The 17957-nt window shown below is 46.5% G+C and overlaps 1 protein-coding gene across 2 annotated transcripts in view; it reads right to left on the bottom strand.

Annotated features, from left to right (window-relative positions):
• Nucleotides 1-17669, bottom strand: part of Stk32b (serine/threonine kinase 32B) — a 262047-nt gene extending 244378 nt beyond the window's left edge. Inside the window, exon 1 of one of the 2 annotated variants that reach the window (XM_039091947.2) lies at nucleotides 15153-17669. In XM_039091947.2, coding sequence (XP_038947875.1) covers nucleotides 15153-15204 — 52 coding nt within the window. In that variant the 5' untranslated portion in view covers nucleotides 15205-17669. The remainder of the gene's footprint in view (nucleotides 1-15152) is intronic. The other variant, NM_001107224.3, reaches the window with a different exon arrangement.
• Nucleotides 17670-17957: the final 288 nt, after the last annotated feature.

Here is a 17957-nt window from a genome sequence, read left to right as displayed (position 1 = left end):
AATGTGTTGAATATATTTCCAAACTGAGCCAATGGTTTCCTCCAAGTCTATACACATACAACATTAAGCTTCGGTGTATCTTCTCTGTGCCCCACCTCTCTACCCAGCTGTTTTCTGGCTGTTTCTGTCAATAAGCCATAGCAAAGCTAGAAACTGCTGCTTCCTTTCAATTAGCCATCGTAATCCCTCCCACACTGTGCCATTTTAAATGCTACTGGAAGCACTAGGATTGGTTCCTTTACCTGCTCTTCAAACCCTGGTAAAAGGTTACCTGGCTTTTGCTTGCCTATTCTGACATATATTCATGAAAAGTCAAATGCAATGCAGTAACTTTCTAGGCTGCCGAGACCCACAGGAGAGTCCACAAGGCAACAGAACCTAGTGGGGAGGGTGGAGACCACACATTAATTTTCAGAATAACTAGATTGTCAGCTGTGAGGGGCATGGTAAAGAAGCCTGTGCTGACTTCACGGGACAGTTGCTGGGTACCTGGGTTGTCAGCTTATCAAATCTAGAATCACCTGGGACATGGCCTCTGGGCATGGGCATGGGGTTTTGTTGATTACATTAGTTGAAGAGAGAAGATCCACCCACTGTGGCTGGCACTCTTCCCTAAGCAGAGGATCCTGGGATACCTAAGTGTAGAGAGTGAAGGAGCCCTAGTGAGGAGGCATGCTTCCACATCTGTCTTCTGATTCCAAACATAATGTGAGCAGTTCGCCTCATGCTCCTGCTGCTTTGGCAGCCCTACCATGATGCACTGTAACCTGGGATTGTGAGCTAGAACCGTTCCTTTCCCCCTAAAGTTGTGTCTCATCGCAGTAACAGGAAAAGAAACTAACACAGCTGCCCTGTGCCAGTGTTTGGGCAAGGAATTTTAAGTCCAGTGACTAACAACTCAGTAAAGATGAACTGAGAGGGGTTGGGGATTTAGCTCAGTGGTAGAGCACTTGCCTAGCAAGCACAAGGCCTTGGGTTCAGTTCCCAACTCAAAAAAAAAAAAAAAAAGAGAGAGAGAGAGAAAAAAAGATGAACTGAGAGAGCTGAACAGGTTCTGGACCATCAAGGGCCTCCGAGACCTATTACAATTCTCAACTTTAACTAATAGACCAGTGAGGACCACTGACGGGTGTTAAGCCAGGAACTGCCATCATTGTAGCTGTGAATTAGCTATGCTGCTCTCAGTGAAAGCTATGCCCTTAAGTACAAATGTCTGGAGGAGGGAGGTCCCTGGAGTTCAAAGGATGTGCGGTGCTTGAACCAGAGTGGCGTTATGCTGGCTAGTTTTATGTCAGCTCGACACAGGCTAGAGTAATTTGGGAAGAGGGAACTGCAATTGAGAAAATGTCAGCCCAGAGGTGGCACTGCCAGCGGTGAGCTGAGCCCTCCCACAGCCGTCGCCAATGGAGAAAACACACCGCAGGCCATGCGGAAAGTTCAGTAAGTACAACCACCTTAAAATAAAGACATCGTGGACGACTAGAAAGGGCCAGCGGAAGGCAGAGAAAATGCGTGCAACCCACAGCGTCAGGTAGGACTACAGCAAACCTCTGCAAATGAAAGTACATTCTTCCTCAGAAAAAAAAAAAGTAAGAAGCTGTGAAATGGTCCTTTGCAGAAGCAGGAAAACAAGTAGGAGCTAAATTAATGAAGCAGCCTCAGGTTCCTTAATGAGAGAACACATTGAAGCCGCAATGACATGCAACTGCTTGCTCGTCCAACTGACAAAATGAAAGGCTCGGTAGCACAAAAGGGTTGCAAGGCCAAAAGAGATGTGCTTCCTTGTGTGGTAGTCACTAGCTATGCAGATCCACTTGACTGGACCTTGCTGTGTAGATCAGGCAGCCCTCAAGTTTAAAATCCTTCTCCCTCTGACTCCAAAGTACTGGTCCTACAGGCGTGGCTTCGTCACTCTTCTATTCCATGATAAAGGCAGCATTAATAAGAGAAAGAACTTGGGGTTGGGGATTTAGCTCAGTGGTAGAGCGCTTGCCTAGGAAGCGCAAGGCCCTGGGTTCGGTCCTCAGCTCCGAAAAAAAGACAGAAAAAAAAAAAGAGAGAGAGAAAGAACTCAACTGTGTGTCAACACACAGGCACACACGTTGCAGGAGACCTAGCTGAGAGTTTCACATCCTGATCTGCAGGCAGCGGAAGAGAGCCAAGGTCTAGTGTGGTTTCTGGAACCTCAAAGCCCACCCCCCAGAGACATACTTTCTCCAACAAGGCCACACTTCCTATCTTTCTGATCCTTTCAGGGTCACTCCCTGATGATTTAAGCATTAAAATATGTGAGCCTATGGGCACTATTCTTATTCAAACCACCACAATATGTCACCAAGCCTGGTATCTGTCCCCCAAAACTTTCAAGCACTTTAAATTTGCGGCTCAATTTAAGATGTGCCTTAAACAGATAATGCACATCCAATCACAAAAGCTTAGTGTCAATTGGCAGTGGTGATATTTGGTTAGATTTTGTTAAACGTGATTGATATAGTCGGCATCCCTGTGGATGCAGAAACAAGTGAGACTCCAAGAAGACGGTAAACCATGTGAGGTTGACTAAGTCCTGTCTCTACAGCACAGCGTTCATGGAGAGACTGGGAAGTGACTGCACTTAGCTTCCTGGTGATAAATCACTCTGGAAAGTATTTGTTAGGATCTTAGAAAACTGCACGTGTACCTATTGTCTGCCAGAAGTTCTCCTACAGTGCACATCCCAGAAAAGATTCTTGTTCATGAGTATTGTGGAAGCAAAGTTAGGAACAGCAGAGCTACTCACCAGAGCCAGAAACCAGAAACAGAACAAATATCTAGAAGCGGGAAGGCAAGTGAATGATGGTCACACAATGGAACATTATACAGCACCAAAAATGAACAGACTCCTGGTATCAGTAGCCTCATGGATGAATCTTCAAGACTTGGTCTTCAGTGAGCAGCAAGTCACAAAAGAATACCTAAAACTTGTGACCATTTTTATGATTCCTGAACACAATACAAACTAAACACTATTGTCTAGGGACAAGAATGTTTGGAAAAGGGAGGGAGAAATGTCCAGGGAGCATCAACACAATTTGGCATGCTATATCTGTATGATGGTGAGTTCTGGTGTTTTGAAGAACCAGCATGTCATGGAGGTGCTCACAAAAGCCATTTCACTGGAGTGATGCCAGGATTCAAGGTGCAGCAGCTTGAGGAATAACACAGAGAGACTGGAATGGTGGCAGGGAGAGGAAGGGAAGCTGGGGATGAGGCTGTGGGAGTGAGGAAAGCTAGAGTGGGAGAATGTCAGGAGGCTTAGGTGTCTCTCTGCAAACAGCTCTTATATACTAACACCGTGGAGGAAAGTGACTTCCATCAGTCTGGGTCACTTTGGCCCATAACTCAATGACTGAAGAGAAGCTATAATGACCACACACAATTTATCTTTGGAAAATCCATTTGGAGGAACAACAGCATTCTCAGTGGAGAACAGAAATTCAGGTGAAATGTGCAAGAAAAAGGTCAGTTCAAAGAAGGACTGTTTTTCTTCAAGAAGTTGTATCAAATCTGAAAATTCTGAGAGACTGAAAAGCCACTAGAGCTGGGTGTCCTTAGAGATGGTGAGCAGAGGCCAATACTAAAACTGAGAGCTTACCAATTGGGAGGCTTGCCCAATATCCCAGACATACCTCAGGAATATGAAGGGCTACATTCTATGAACAAAGGTAGCAAGATTGTTCTCATAGGATTGCAATACCCCTGCCCCATTCTCTGTGAGGATTCACATGAAGCATGGCTGACAGCTTGCCATATGGAGGTCACTGCTGTGAAGGGAGCATTCTCTGAAGCCTAACATTATCTCTATAACTTTCTAAGTAATTCATAAAATTAACTAAAGTTACACATTATATAGTTTATCAGTACATGCTACTGTGTGAAACGTACTAACCATACAAAAAGAAAGACAAAATCAGGCAATGGGGAAGATCCACAGGGTTGCTCAAAAAAGTGAAATTACCAATTCCTGTACTGAGAATTGAAAGCCATTGAAGAGATGAAGTCAGCAGTTCCCGGATGGAAACTCAACAGTTAACATGGGGAGCTTGATGGTTGCACTTAACAGCGAGACAGACTGGAAGTGATTAAAATAAGCAGGCTGAGAGAAAATGTTCAGACTTAAACAAAGAGATAGCTTGAGACACAAAACTGTGGCTAGAGCTACACAGGGTCTCCATGGGAAGGCTCATAGCCCTGTACTCTCAATGTGATGTTGTGTGGACAGTTAACATCAGGGACAGTATTAGGAGGCAAAAGAAGTATCCTCTAAAGTTAAGACATATGAAGGTAGGCTCAGGAAACCCTCTGCACAAGTGGAAACAACCAGAACCTCACAGGTGGATGGATACATTGTGCCACACTCCTGAAAACAATAAAATTGGAAAAAAAAAACCCTTAAGACATGCAGACAAGGAAAATAAGTGGAACAAAAGCAGAACTAGCTGCTACCTCTCGGTCAGAATGATGGAAGAGAGAAGACAACGGGATCTACTTTAGACTGCTAAAGGAGAAAATGGCAATATGGAACTTGACAGCCACAAAATAATCAGGCATACACATAAAGACATTTTTAGACACACAGAAAGTGGGCAAAGTTTTTAACAGTAGGCAGACACTAGGAGGAATGCCAAAGGAAATAATTCAGTCGAGAGAAAATAATTTCAGCAGTAACACTTAAGGGAAATACAAAATAAGAAATAAGAGTAGTATGATCCAGAAAATAGAGCTGTCAGAAAACCTTGAAGAAAAAAACAACAGTTAAACAAAGAAATCAAATAGGAATCAGACAAATACTAATTAAAGCCAACAGCTGATAAACCAAAGTTCAATCAAGAAAAATAATTGGGAAAGGAAGGACAAGCTGTCAAAGCCAGACTTGAAAAAGGAGCCCTTACTACAGATGCTACAGACACTAGGTAGAGATTAGGATGTTGGAAGCAACATTGTGTTTGTAACTTGAAATTCACACATTGTAGTAACCCTTCACAAATCCTTCCAGATGATAGCAATGTTCATCTTCAGTTCTGCTAATGGCACCAGTTTAACATCATTAAAATGATACTGAAACATCAAAAAGATACTGTTGGGGCTGGGACGCTGGCTTAGTGGTTAAGAATAACCTCTGTTTTTGCAGAGGACCTGGCTTCAGTTCTTATCCTGGACATGGAGACTCACAACCTGCTGTAACTCCAGCTGCGGACGTTCTGCTGCCCTCTTTGGGCCTCCACATGTACTGCATGCACTCAGTGCATTTAAATTCATTCAAGCTAACATATACACCTTAATTAATAAAAAGTATTTTTAAAGATAGTCTTTCCACTCATTCTCTGGAGACTTTTTTGAAGATTGCTATCTCTCATATCTGGGGAAGTGTACCTAATAAGACACCTAGGCTTAGACTTGTCTTCTCAGTGGGCAAAGAACTATAGAACTTCTCTGATATTTAGATTCTCCTCCTGTCATTTTTATAAGCATTTATGAGCATTTTTCCTAATCTGTTTTGAATCACTTAGGGTGTGTAATACCTTCCTATGAAAAATAAACAAAATACTAGCAAATCAAATCCAATATAATGTCACACCATAATAAATGGGAATCCTGGTTAGTTTTTGTTTTATTTTGTTTCTTTGTTAACTTGACACAAGTAGAGTCATTTGGGTAACCCCAGTTGAAAAAAAATACCCCACAAAACTGTCCTGTGGGAAAATCTATAAGGAGTTTTCTTGATTGGTGGTTGATTATTAATGTGTGAGTGGTGCCACCATGGTAAGGTGGACCTGGGGTATATAAGAACAAAGACTGAAAACCCCATGAGGAGCAAGCTGCTATGCAGTACTCCTCCATGGCCTCCACTTCAGTTTCTTCCTCCAGGCTCCTTTCTTGCGTTCCCACCCTGACTTCTTTCAGTAATGGAGTGTGACCTGGGCATTGTAAGCTGAAACAACCCCTTTCTCTTCCAGCTGGGTTTTATTTTGTTTTGCTTTGTTTTGTTTTGTTTTGTTTTTGAGTGTGTTTTATCACAGCAATAGAACCCATAAGTAAAACATGAGATTTATTCTAATATTGAAAAGTTGATTTAACATTTAAAAATCAGGGGTTGGGGATTTAGCTCAGTGGTAGAGCGCTTGCCTAGCAAGCACAAGGCCCTGAGTTCGGTCCCCAGCTCCGAAAAAAAAGAAAAGAAAAGAAAAAGAAAAAAAGAAAAAAATCAGTCGATTTAATATTACATTTGAAAAATCCACATACTATCTCCACAGACATAGGAAAGGAATTTGTGAAAAATCAGCCCATACTTGTAAAAATAAAACTTGTTGGCAAATCAGGTTAGGAGAAAATTCTCTCAGTGTGATCAAGTGTGTAGAGGTTAGCAACATCACTAACGAGATTCTTAACTGCAAAAACGAAAATGCTGTGCTCGAGGGACAGCTGACTTAGGGTTAACTCAGGGTAGGCTGAGTAACTTTGCAATAACAAGCATCTGAACTGCCCTGGCTTGAAGTAGCAGGTCTCTATGGTTCCTGGCTAGCTGGCAAAGGGTGTGGCCTCTAGTCAATGCTGTTCTCACACTCTTCAAGCCAGACTGAAGTAAAGTTCTACCTTTTGGATAATTCTGCTTGCCTTAAGATCGACGGACATGAAGTATATATTACCCAAGATTAGATACACATCAATGCTGCTCATTTGGACCAAAGTAATTCACATGTCCCTCACAACTTCAAAGGGGACAGGGAACTTTAAAGTACACAAAAGTGCACAAAAGAAAAGGGGTACTTGAGAGATAGCTCACTGGTTAAGAGTGCTCGCTGCTCTTTGAGAATACCAGCACCCACCTCAGGGTGCACCCACATCAGGGTGCTCACAACCACCTGTAACTCCAGCTCCAGGAGATCTGACACCCTCTTCTGGCCTCCATAGATGTCAGCATTCACATGACATTGTGAGTTAGTGCACACACACACACACACACACACACACACACACACACACACACACGTACATACATACATAATTAGAAATAAAGTGAGTGTTTTGTTTTGTTTTGTATTTTAAGAAGGAGTGCTGTTCTGGTACACAGTGCTAATAACCCACCCTGGGAAGGTGAGCCATTTGCTTTGATGATTCACTGGTAGAGTGTCTTGGTAAGACAAGCCAGAAGGCAAAATCCGCAATGAGTTAGGACACTCAGGAAGACCAAAAAGCCAAGCACTGGAAGGAGAAAGATTCCCAAGTTGGCGACAGCACTGACTTCACGTTTTCCTTGGCTGGGGCTGACTCTGTCTGAAAATGACCCCAGCTTCCCTTCTCTGGGAGTTCAGGTAGCTGATTCCCCTCTGATGTTGTAAACTTTCCCTCACTACCATGGTAACTAGTGCATGGTAACCCTGTGAGGTAGGGGAGGTCCCAAGATCCCTCTGAGGAGCAGTTTCTCCATCTCCACCTTCCAGGGCTCAAAGCCTCCATTTTAAGCACCCATGTAATGCTTGGAGTATTGTTCTTTCAAGTTCTCTGAGGAACGTGGCTGCCTCAGTGCTAGCTGACACCAACTCATCCTCCTCTAACAGTACCCCCTTTCCTCTGATTCATTTAAACCTTTCCTCAACCTGGGGATCAACCCTGCCTTCATCCTCCCATAATTCACTCTCCAGGGAAGAGCCACTCTCTTCAGCTGTCCCCTAAAGCAAGAATCGAGTCTTGGGGCAGTGATGGGGCAGAGGGAGCTCTGTTTTCAACAGAGTCACCACGTGCGAACAATGTTTTAACACTGCAGGCTGCCTGGTATGCACATCTCGGTTCTCGATGTGCGGGGCTGTCTCCTAGGCTCCCGTGTACTGTGACTGGGAACTGCCAAGCTGCTTGCAGCATGCCATCCATTCTGCACACTCAATTCCCTGCCTGTTTGATCCGAGGTAGAAACCTGAGAGCAGAGGCAGGAAACTCATTCCACTCCCAAGTCCACACAAACATCACTGACTGTAAAACTGGAATGTCTGTGGTCACTCCTCCGTAGCTCCAGAACCCATGTCTGTGGTCACTCCTCCGTAGCTCCAGAACCCAGAGGGACACAGAAAATTGACCCCCCCCCCAGTAAGAGACCACCTTCAGCCTACGTCCTGGGCCTGGCAGGGCAAAAATTAAAAGAAAAAAAAAAGCAAGAAATTGCCATTCTTCAAAGAGGTCCCGGTCTCATTTAGAAAGTGGCCTGTGTTGTTCTTTGGATGCTGAATCTGTCCAAAGGCTCACGCTCTCCAGCAGTATAGCAGGGAGACTATCAAGATGGGGTCCCTAAGTGGGAGGTCTCCCAGCTACTGGGGCCTTGCCCTCATGGACAGTTAGTTCTACCTTGGTTCTGCTGTTCGATTTTGCTTCATAGCTTAAGGTTTCCCTCCACCATTTGATCCATGTGTTCAGCTCCACTACACGTCTGAAACAGCGGGGCTGACCCATCAAGGGCAGAAACGTGCAGATCCATGAGCCAAAAGAAACTTTCTTTTAGTTGAGGATTTAGCTCAGTGGTAGAGCTCTTGCCTAGCAAGCACAAGGCCCTGGGTTCGGTCCCCAGCTCCGGAAAAAAAAAAAAAAGAAAAGAAAAGAAAAGAAAAGAAAAGAAAAGAAAAGAAACTTTCTTTTATAAGCCCATAACCTCAGACATGTTGCTATGTAGTGGAGAGTGGACTAACAAGGGATTTAACAATTGCATGAGATAAGTTAGAGTCCCAAACCATTGTGTCCCTCCCTGACAACAGATCTGGAGAGGGTGGTTTAAGTTCCGTTGTGGTTACTGGTGTCATCATTGTTTGAACACTATTTGGATTCACTGCAGCATCCACGTGCCCTCCTTTTATGGACATCCTGGTATTCCATGCCTGTTTTTTCCATATGTACTAGGTGCCTTGAGTACGGGTGACTCTACCCAGTGTCCAGGCAAGGCCTGGGCAATCTGGGCTGGCTGATTAGCGCATCAGATCTCCCTGCTTACAGAATGGTTCAAGTCTTACTAGGAACTAGTCACTGGTGTCTCTGGAGTGAAATGAGGACTATGAGCTCTCTCCTCCACGTGGAGTCTCGGGGCCGGTGGGTTCCAAGGGAAGAAAGTCTGCCCTAGCACAAAGCCTACAGAAGAAAGCAGAGGACGCATGAAGGAAGGTTCCAGAGACTACTTGAGTAGCAGAACTAAGGTGTGGCTGAAGAGACTGACACTCACATGAACAGAGTTTATTAGCATTTCAGTTCTACTCCAGGTGTTCTTTTAGGCCTTGGAACACTGGAATTCTCATAGAGTTCCCATCTCAACAGAGCTCTAACCTTTCACGAGCCTAGCCTTCAGGTCCCTCTTACTGCGTTTGCTGCTATAGAAGACCCATAGCACTGCGATTTGGAAGCAAAAGATCTCCAGAGGGCCATCTGTCAAAGACTAGGTTACCTAACAACCTACGCCACCAAAAGCAGGCGAAAACCTTCAGAGATGGGACCTGATAAAGGTGCAGCCACTCCGATTGCTACTCTCTGCTGTAAAACCCCTGTGCCTCTCCGACCAGCCCTCATTGCTCATTTAAACGAGTGGTATAAGCTGACTTATCCCAATGTGCACCTTCACCTTCAAGACTGATACAACCTATCAGCAGTGCTGGGGCTTAAAGCCATCTCCCACCAGGCTTGTGTTTCTGAGCACTTTGCCCTTAGCTGGTGCCACCATTTGGAAAGGTTGTGGAGCCTTTAGGAGGTGGAGTTTGCTGGAGGAAGTGTGTTGTGGTTTGTCCTGAAGTTATTGTATTTTGATGCTAATTCCACTGCCCCAAGGACAGCTGCCTAGTCAAGGACTCAGAACTCAGGTGACTTCACCAGAACCACCTCTCCATTGAATTTGTAAAGTACTGGTGAGGGGCAGGTATAGGATAGAAGGAGGCCTGTCATTGGAGGAGAAGGAAGGATGGGCGGAAGAGAAGTTTGAAGGTAGAGGAGGAGAAAGGAGACGGAGAGAGGGGAGAAGCCATGGCAGGTGATGTTAAGATTCTGCTCTGTGTATTTACAGGTTGTTATTAATGTTCTCAAGGGATGGATAGTACTGGGCTTTATATGTTTAAGTGGACAATTATATCTTACCATTTGGATCTAAGATTATTGTGTTGTGTGTTCTTTTATGTGAGGGTTTGAGAGTAAGAAAGTGTGTGAGTGAGATGTGTTTCCACAAGATATCCAGCAGATATCTTAGGGCACCGCGGTACAGAGCTAGCGAGGTAAAAGACAACTACTCTTTATTATTTTTATAGTTTTACAACAACAGAAGTGGACCGTGACAGGGTGGGCTTTACGATTACATAAACAAACCCCAAGTCCTGTTCGCTCTCTGCTTCCTAACTGCCGATACAATGTAACCAGCATCCTCCTGGTCCGGCTGCCGAGCCTTTCTTCCCACGACAGACTGTGTCCCATCAAACTGGGAGCCAGAATAAGCCTCCTCTTTAAGTTGCTTGTCAGCCATTGTAGCCCAGACAAACAGACGCCAGGTTCCCTAAGACGTGTGCTCCTTACATCCAGCTGGCTTCCCTAGCACATCTATTCACTTATCCCTCAATGTGTCCTCAGTTCACTGGTCTTTCTCTACCAATGAGTAAATGACTTAGATTCAGAAGCAGGAAGAAGCCACTTGGTGATATCTTTTGAAGACATCCTGAGACCCTAACTTCCTCTGGTCTCTTTTTATCTCTCGATTGCCACTTCTCTGGACACATGTCCTGGCCATGTCCATAATGCCATTCCACCACAAGCTAAAACCAACAGAGCCAAGTAATGAGGGTCCGAACCCTCAGAAACTGGAAACTAAAACAGACTTGTCCTTAGTAGTTGTTAGGCTCAGGTATTTCGTCACAGTAACAGAAAACCAACATAGATGATAATTAAGAAAATAATCGTGTCAATAGTACAGTAAGGTGGTGATGATTGACAGAAAGAAAATGCAGCAAAGGATGGGCAGAGAGCACCATTATGAAGAGGGAGGTCAGTGAAGCCCTCGTGAAGATCTGGAGGATGTGGGGGACGGAAACATGAACTAAAGCCAAAGTTGACTGGGATAAGAGAGCAGTGAGAGGCCAGAGGGCAGGTCCGAGTGAGCATGTACAAGTTCTTTGTTTTCATCCCAATCTTCAGGTGAGCTGCCTCTAGGACCAGAGAGAAGGAGACAGAGGGGAACTGAACAGAGACCTGATGCAGCCTGGCACTCCTAGAGCAGGATTGCCTGGCTGCTGCACCCAGATGACACTGAAGAGAGAGCTGCAGGCACGAGGGCAGCATCAGGCCATGCCAGTAATCTGTGTGCTAGCCAGGACCAGGTCTTGAAGCAAATACGGAAGGGGCCAAGTGGCCCAAGGCAGTGAATTCTATCAAAAGCACTTCCTGTGGGTTTTATATCATTTGCTCAAAGAGGCTCAGGTGGGGAAAGCACCATCTTCCACCTTATCTCGGATGCCACTACAGTAAACACACTACTATTTCATGTGCTACTAAGAGAGAAACACTGTCAATACCTTGGTGCAGCCATTCTTCCTGGGACATGAACGTGCTCTTCCGAGCTCCTTGCTGAAGGTGTTAGCATGACAGCTGCAAGCAGAACACAGGAAGCCCCATGCCCTGCCCCATCCCACCCCCAAGAATGGAGAACGGTTACACACTGGCGAAGTTCCTGCCGTGGTTTATCCATTCAAGTCCTTAATATCAGGTGTGTTCAGGAGCCAGCACCTCAGTCACTTGAGGGAGCATGCTTGTTCACTGACCCATACTATCCCCTGCCTAAAACCATTCAGTATTTCCAGAATTCCTGAGGGATCAGCTCCACACGCCCCAATGAGCCTGGGCCCTTTGATTCTGGCCGGCATTCAGGGGCTTTTTATGGTACCTTAAGGCTCCACATTCCTCAGGTGCGCAAAAGGCTGTACCAGACCCCCAAATGAACCATGCTTTATCTTTACTGACGGCCTTTGTTCATCCTGTTCTGATCTTTGGAAATGTCCCTCCCAAGGCAAGTTTTGCTGAAAGACACTTCTGAAAGACTCAAGTGTAAAGGGGAGTTTACACTCCCAGGGTTAGGAACCGTCTACCATGCTTCCACTCCTGGTGCCCAGCATGGGGTAGGTGTGGGAAAGATTATATGTAAATGCAGATGACATAATGAACTGGCGGACTGTATTACACATGTGCACAGGAAATATTCAGAAATGGCTGTAAGTCACATGTGTGCATGCTCCACTGGACTAGAAAGTTCCAGTCTTGCACTTCAACCTGCCCCAAAACAGATGGCTCACCCAGGTCCAGCAGAATCTGGATGGGGAACCAAGACAGGAAAACCAAAGCATCGTCTACAGTGAATATTTTAGAGCAAATAAAGCATGAACGAGATCCTTGCCACAGAGGGGGCAAATCCCTTCTGTGAGCTAAGCATGAAAGAAAGGGTGCTTTGTCTGCAAAAATAAAATATGTAAGGATGACATGTGGGGGTGGGTTTCCTGACCGTATTTGGTATTTGTGTAAGGTGGGAGTGATAAATGGCAACATCAAAGAAGAATAATTATAGAAATAAAAAAATAGTTACAGACTAAGGGTAACCCCTGTTGTCTTTACGTGCAATGAGAAACTCTTTTATTGAATTTAGAGAGTTATTTTCTGTAGAAGTCTATAATCTGCCACACAAATTAAGTATTAACACACAACACTCTGGGGGTTTGATTAAGGTGAGTTTAAATGTCTCTGGAGCTGAGAATGATTTTAGAGTGCTAATTATTAAAAAAAAATGCCAGTGTTCCATGTAGAGGTGTGTTTCAAGGGAGAGAAATAATATCAGGATTATGTTAGACTCTGTTGATGAAAAACAGATATATATATATATATATGTAAAATTAAACCTACTGAATGACTTTTAAGAGACAGAGATGTTAACAAAACTATGTGTGACCTTGACCCAGACTAGACCCATGAACTCATAAACAAGGGTGAAGCTACATGGAAGTCATAACTCCCTCTGGTTACGTCCTAGAGGCAGACAGAGCCTCTACTGTCTCTGGCTTCTACTAGCCCACTCCTGTCTGAAGAATGAAGCTATCAAGCAACCTGTGGCTGTACTGAACCCTCCCTGCCTATCACCAAGGATGTTCATTTGGACCCACCAGACACAGACATGTCCTCCTGCAAGGAAGGACCACCTGGCTGGCTCAGCGGGCAGTGTCTTCACCTACGTGGGAGGGACCTCACCATTTTGAGATGGTCAACCTTGATGTTTCTAGAGTGGCCAAACCTGTACTCTATACAGAAGAAGAACTCAGAACTGGTTCTCAGGTTGTAGTCTATGACTGAGATACTCTCTCTCTCTCTCTCTCTCTCTCTCTCTCTCTCTCTCTCTCTTTCTCTCTCTCTCTGTTTCTATCTCTGTGTGTGTCTCTGTGTCTATCTGTCTGTCTGTCTCTGTCTCTCTCTCTCTGTCTGCCCCTTGTCTCTCTGTCTGCCTCTCTGTCTCTCTCTATCTCTCTCTGTCTCTGTGTGTGTCTCTGTCTCTGTCTCTGTGTCTATCTGTCTGTCTGTTTTTGTCTGTCTGCCTCTCTCTCTGTCTCTCTGACTCTGTCTCTGTCTGTGTGTCTGTCTGTCTGTCTGTTTCTATCTCTCTGTGTGTGTCTCTGTTTCTGTCTCTGTGTCTGTCTGTCTCTCTCTGTCTCTCTCTCTCTGTCTCTCTCTGTCTCTGTCTCTGTGAGTGTGTCTGTCTCTGTCTCTGTGTCTATCTGTCTTTGTCTGGCTGCCTCTCTCTCTGTCTCTGACTCTGTCTCTGTCTCTCTCTCTCTCTGTCTCTGTGTGTGTGTGTGTGTGTGTCTGTCTGTCTGTTTCTATCTCTGTCTGCCTGTCTGTTTCTATCTGTGTGTGTGTCTGTCTCTGTCTCTGTGTCTATCTGTCTCTCTCTCTCTGTCTCTCTTCTCTGTTTCTGTCTCTCTCTGTGTCTCTCTTCTCTGTCTCTCTCTGTCCTTCTCCACCCCCACCCCTACAAAACAGCCACAGAAAAGTACCTGTTCCATTGGGATCTGTGAGGACTAAGTCCAGAACAGTTGTTGGCAGGAAAAAAGGCGCAGGATGCCTGGACTCTAATTTGGGGCACAGTGGAGATAGCTAGGCAGAGAGAAGCCAGTGTGTATTATCACACAGTAGGTTATTAACCAACTCAGGGGTCTGTAAGACACTTTCCACATGTGACTAATGATGGAGCCCCCAACGACCTGATTAGAAACCTTCACAGATATGGGGAAATGAGTGTTCAGAGTGGTTGAGTCTCAGGACGTAAATAGTGGAATTAAACGCTAAGAAAACTTCTTACACTTTTGATCAGCCAAATACCAAATTCTGCCACCATTAGCTTCAAGGACTCTCCAGTCCTGGCATCCATACAAGGCGAATAGCCTACAGTGCTCCCCACCAGGAAGCTAGCTCCAAGCAGGGCTCCTTCCTCAGAGCCACTGACTTCAGCTACAAAGTTTCCTTAGGCTGTCCTGAGACCAAAGAGTAGGAGTCTTCTCTCTCTCTCTCTCTCTCTCTCTCTCTCTCTCTCTCTCTCTCTCTCTCTCCTCTTCTCCTCTCTCTCTCTCTCTCTCTCTCTCTCTCTCTCTCTCACACACACACACACACACACACACACACACGCATGCATGCACACACATGTTGTAGTACACTTTCAACCAGTTGGCCACGTCTGTTAACCTCAAGCTCTGAAGGCCATCTTGGAGTCCCAGGATGCTGAGCAGGAACAACGCCCCCTGCTCTACTGTGAAGCAAGGTCTTCCTGTGATGCCCCCTCCCCAAAGTGATACCTTGAGTCCCCTTTTCTTTTCCGAGTCTTCTATCCCAACTCTAGGTTCAGCATGATCTGAGCTTCCAACAAGCACTAGAGCCTAAGAAGTAGCCAGGTTGGAGCTCTATGATTAGCACTGGGCCGGTACACAGCCAGTGCAGGGTGACAAGGCTGTGCTGAGACCCAGGTATCTGTCCATCCTTGCGCTACACTCAGCAGGCGCTCAGTGAAGGATAGCAGAAGGAAGGGGTGCCCTGGGGATATGGGGAGTGGTGGCTCATCGTGCTGGGGAGGCTCTTACCTTCTTCGTTCTCATCAAACACTGGGGGCTTGTGGGAGTGGTTCCCGCCCATATTCCGCTGCTACTGCTGCTACTACATGCCCGGCCTCTCCTTTCGGGATGTCAGATGCAGGATTCTCACAGCGATAAGGGATGCAGGATGCTCTTGGGATGCTGTGTGCGGGATAAGAGCCCAGGGAGGCAGGATGCAAGCTGCGGTGAGAGCAGGCAGCCAGCCAGGGTTGTAACGTGTGTGGAGGGGGCCGATCGCAGCGCAGGGATGAGGACCGTGTGGTCACCTCTCCTCCAGGGTGTCCCCCCAGCTGGATCACCGCACACCCTGAGCCCTCACCCGGTTCTCTCCATGACGCACAATACACGGATGGAAACCCGGGGACTCCCTGAGCCCAGACCACCGTGCAGCTCAGCTCACAACGGTGGTGAGAGAAAAGGAGGAGAGAAAGGAGGGTGGGAGGGCGTGCAGCGGGAGGAGGGGGCGTGGACCCGGATCTCAGCCAAGAGTTAGAAGCCACCGCCCCCACTTCACAGTCGGGTAGGCGGGGACTCCGAGGGAAGGGACCTCCCTGGGGCTGCTGGGTCCCCGGGACTCCCCACCGGCAGCCTTTGGCAGTTCGTATTGACTCAGAACTGTTCTCATCCACTGGCTCGGCCACGGACTGCTTCTTTGTTTTCCAGGATGTTTAATGAGTGAAAGGAGAGCCCAGACCAGCGAGGTCTAACGTAACCTCTCATTGTACACTGAAAAGCTGAGGCCTATGAGGCTGTCGCTCACTTAAAAAGAAATGTACATTTTTGGAAATTGCCTGTCTGGGTCCCCCGGATTCCCCTACCCTGTGAAGCTTAGGCGGCTGATTTTGGGGGAATGGTTCTCATTTGAGTCTGGGCTTCTGCAGCAGCTGGGGAGTGCCTAGGAGAGGGAGCGTCTCTCCAGAGACCGGGATGCCTAAGGACCCTAGGCTCATAGGGGCCAGAGTGGGTGGCACGAGCTCCCCAGGAGGCTGACATTACCAGGCAGCGCGGGCTGCTGGCCCAGACGTCCCAGGGACCGGGCATCTCTGGCCACATCCTGCCACCTGCTGGGCGCTGGGAGCCACTGTGTGAACTATATTCCCCTCCTTCCAAACCTTCTGCCCCACCTTGTGCCTTTTGACCAAGGTAAATTTTCAGAAGCCACGGAAAGGAGGGGGAGAAAAAGGAGTCGGCTCCACCCTCACCTGACTGACTAAACACAACTGCTTCTCATCCAATTGGTCCTATCTAGAAGACTACACACACCTGGTGTTTGGGTGCCAGTCCTGGGGTTCTCCTCTGTGGTATGGGGTGATACCCAGATTGCTGTAAGATTGTCTGATAATATGTATGAAAGAAGGAAGAGTGCCTGATGGGAAATTAATGGCAGACAAGCATGCCTGTTCTTCCTTGGGACAATGAGCTTCAGTGGTATAGCCAAGCTACACCAGACCCAGCGGGGCTGAATGCAGATCACAGGAGATACCTCAGGAAGCAGAGGGAGAAATTCAGACATTGCCAAGTCTTTGCCGCCACTCTAGAGGATGAACTTGACTAGATCATATGAGCTTCTCTGGTCTCAGTTCTTCCATTTGTGCAGTGGGGCTAATGGCATATCTACCTTCTTGGAGCTCAGGACAGGGAATAGGTGGCTTGATGTGGATCTCTGGAACACAAGCATGGCATAAATGTGTGCTGTTGACTTGGACGCTGAGTTGCTATGTGGCCAGCTGCTGCCTCCTAGCTCTTCCTCCTCTCCCTGACGTACAACAGATGTGAGGTGACTGTTCATTCTGAAAGACACCTAAAGAGATGACCCTTGTGTCCTTTCATTTCCACCTCTCACCAAAGAAAAGCTGGCCCTTGGCAACCTTCTCCAAAGATGAAGGGCCAGAGGTGCCTGCCTAAGCCCCATGTGTGCCCAGAAACAGAGCTGTGTGCTCAGGCAAGAGAGGGCTGAGCTCTTAGAAGCTGTGATAGAAGTCTGTGTTCAGACCACATGAAGCTCAAGAAGAAGGATGACCAAAGTGAGGATGCTTCAGTCCTTCTTAAAAGGGGGAACAAAAATATTCAGAGGAGGAGATATGGAGACAAAGTGTGGAATAGAGACTGAAGGAATGGCCATTCTGAGCCTGCCCCACCTCGGGATCCAGCCCATATACAAACAGCCACCAAACCCAGACACTATTGCTGATGCCAAGAAGTACATGCTGACAGGAGCCTGATATAACTGTCTACTGAGAGGCTCTGCCAAAGCATAACAAATACAGCAGTGAATGCAACAGCAAACCATTGAACTGAGACTGGGGTCCCCGTTGGAGGAGTTAGAGAAAGGATTGAAGGAGCCGAAGGGGTTTGCAATCCCATAAGAACAACAATATCAACCAACCAGAGCTCCCAGGGACTAAACCGCCCTCCAAAGAGTACAAATGGACAGACACATGGCTCCAGGTGCATATGTAGCAGAGGATGGCCTTGTTGGGCACCAATGGGAGGAGAAGCCCTTGTTCCTGCCAAAGCTAGAACCCCCAGTGTAGGGGAATGTCAGGGCAGGGAGGTGGGAAGGGGTGGGTGGTTGGGTAGGGGAACACCCTCATAGAAGAAGGGGGAGGGGGATAGGATATGGGTGGGAAACCGGGAAAGGGGATAACATTTGAAATGTAAATAAAAATATCCAATTTACAAAAAAAAGAATCATATCATCTGCGAATATGAAAAAAGAAGGCTGTGCATTTTGAAGCATTATCACAGAATACTTGACTGATATGCATATGACAGTAAAAGCTGGGTCAACAA

The sequence above is a fragment of the Rattus norvegicus genome, chromosome 14 (assembly GCF_036323735.1).
Source record: "Rattus norvegicus strain BN/NHsdMcwi chromosome 14, GRCr8, whole genome shotgun sequence".
NCBI lineage: Eukaryota > Metazoa > Chordata > Mammalia > Rodentia > Muridae > Rattus > Rattus norvegicus.
This window is presented reverse-complemented; position numbering and strand designations above follow the sequence as displayed.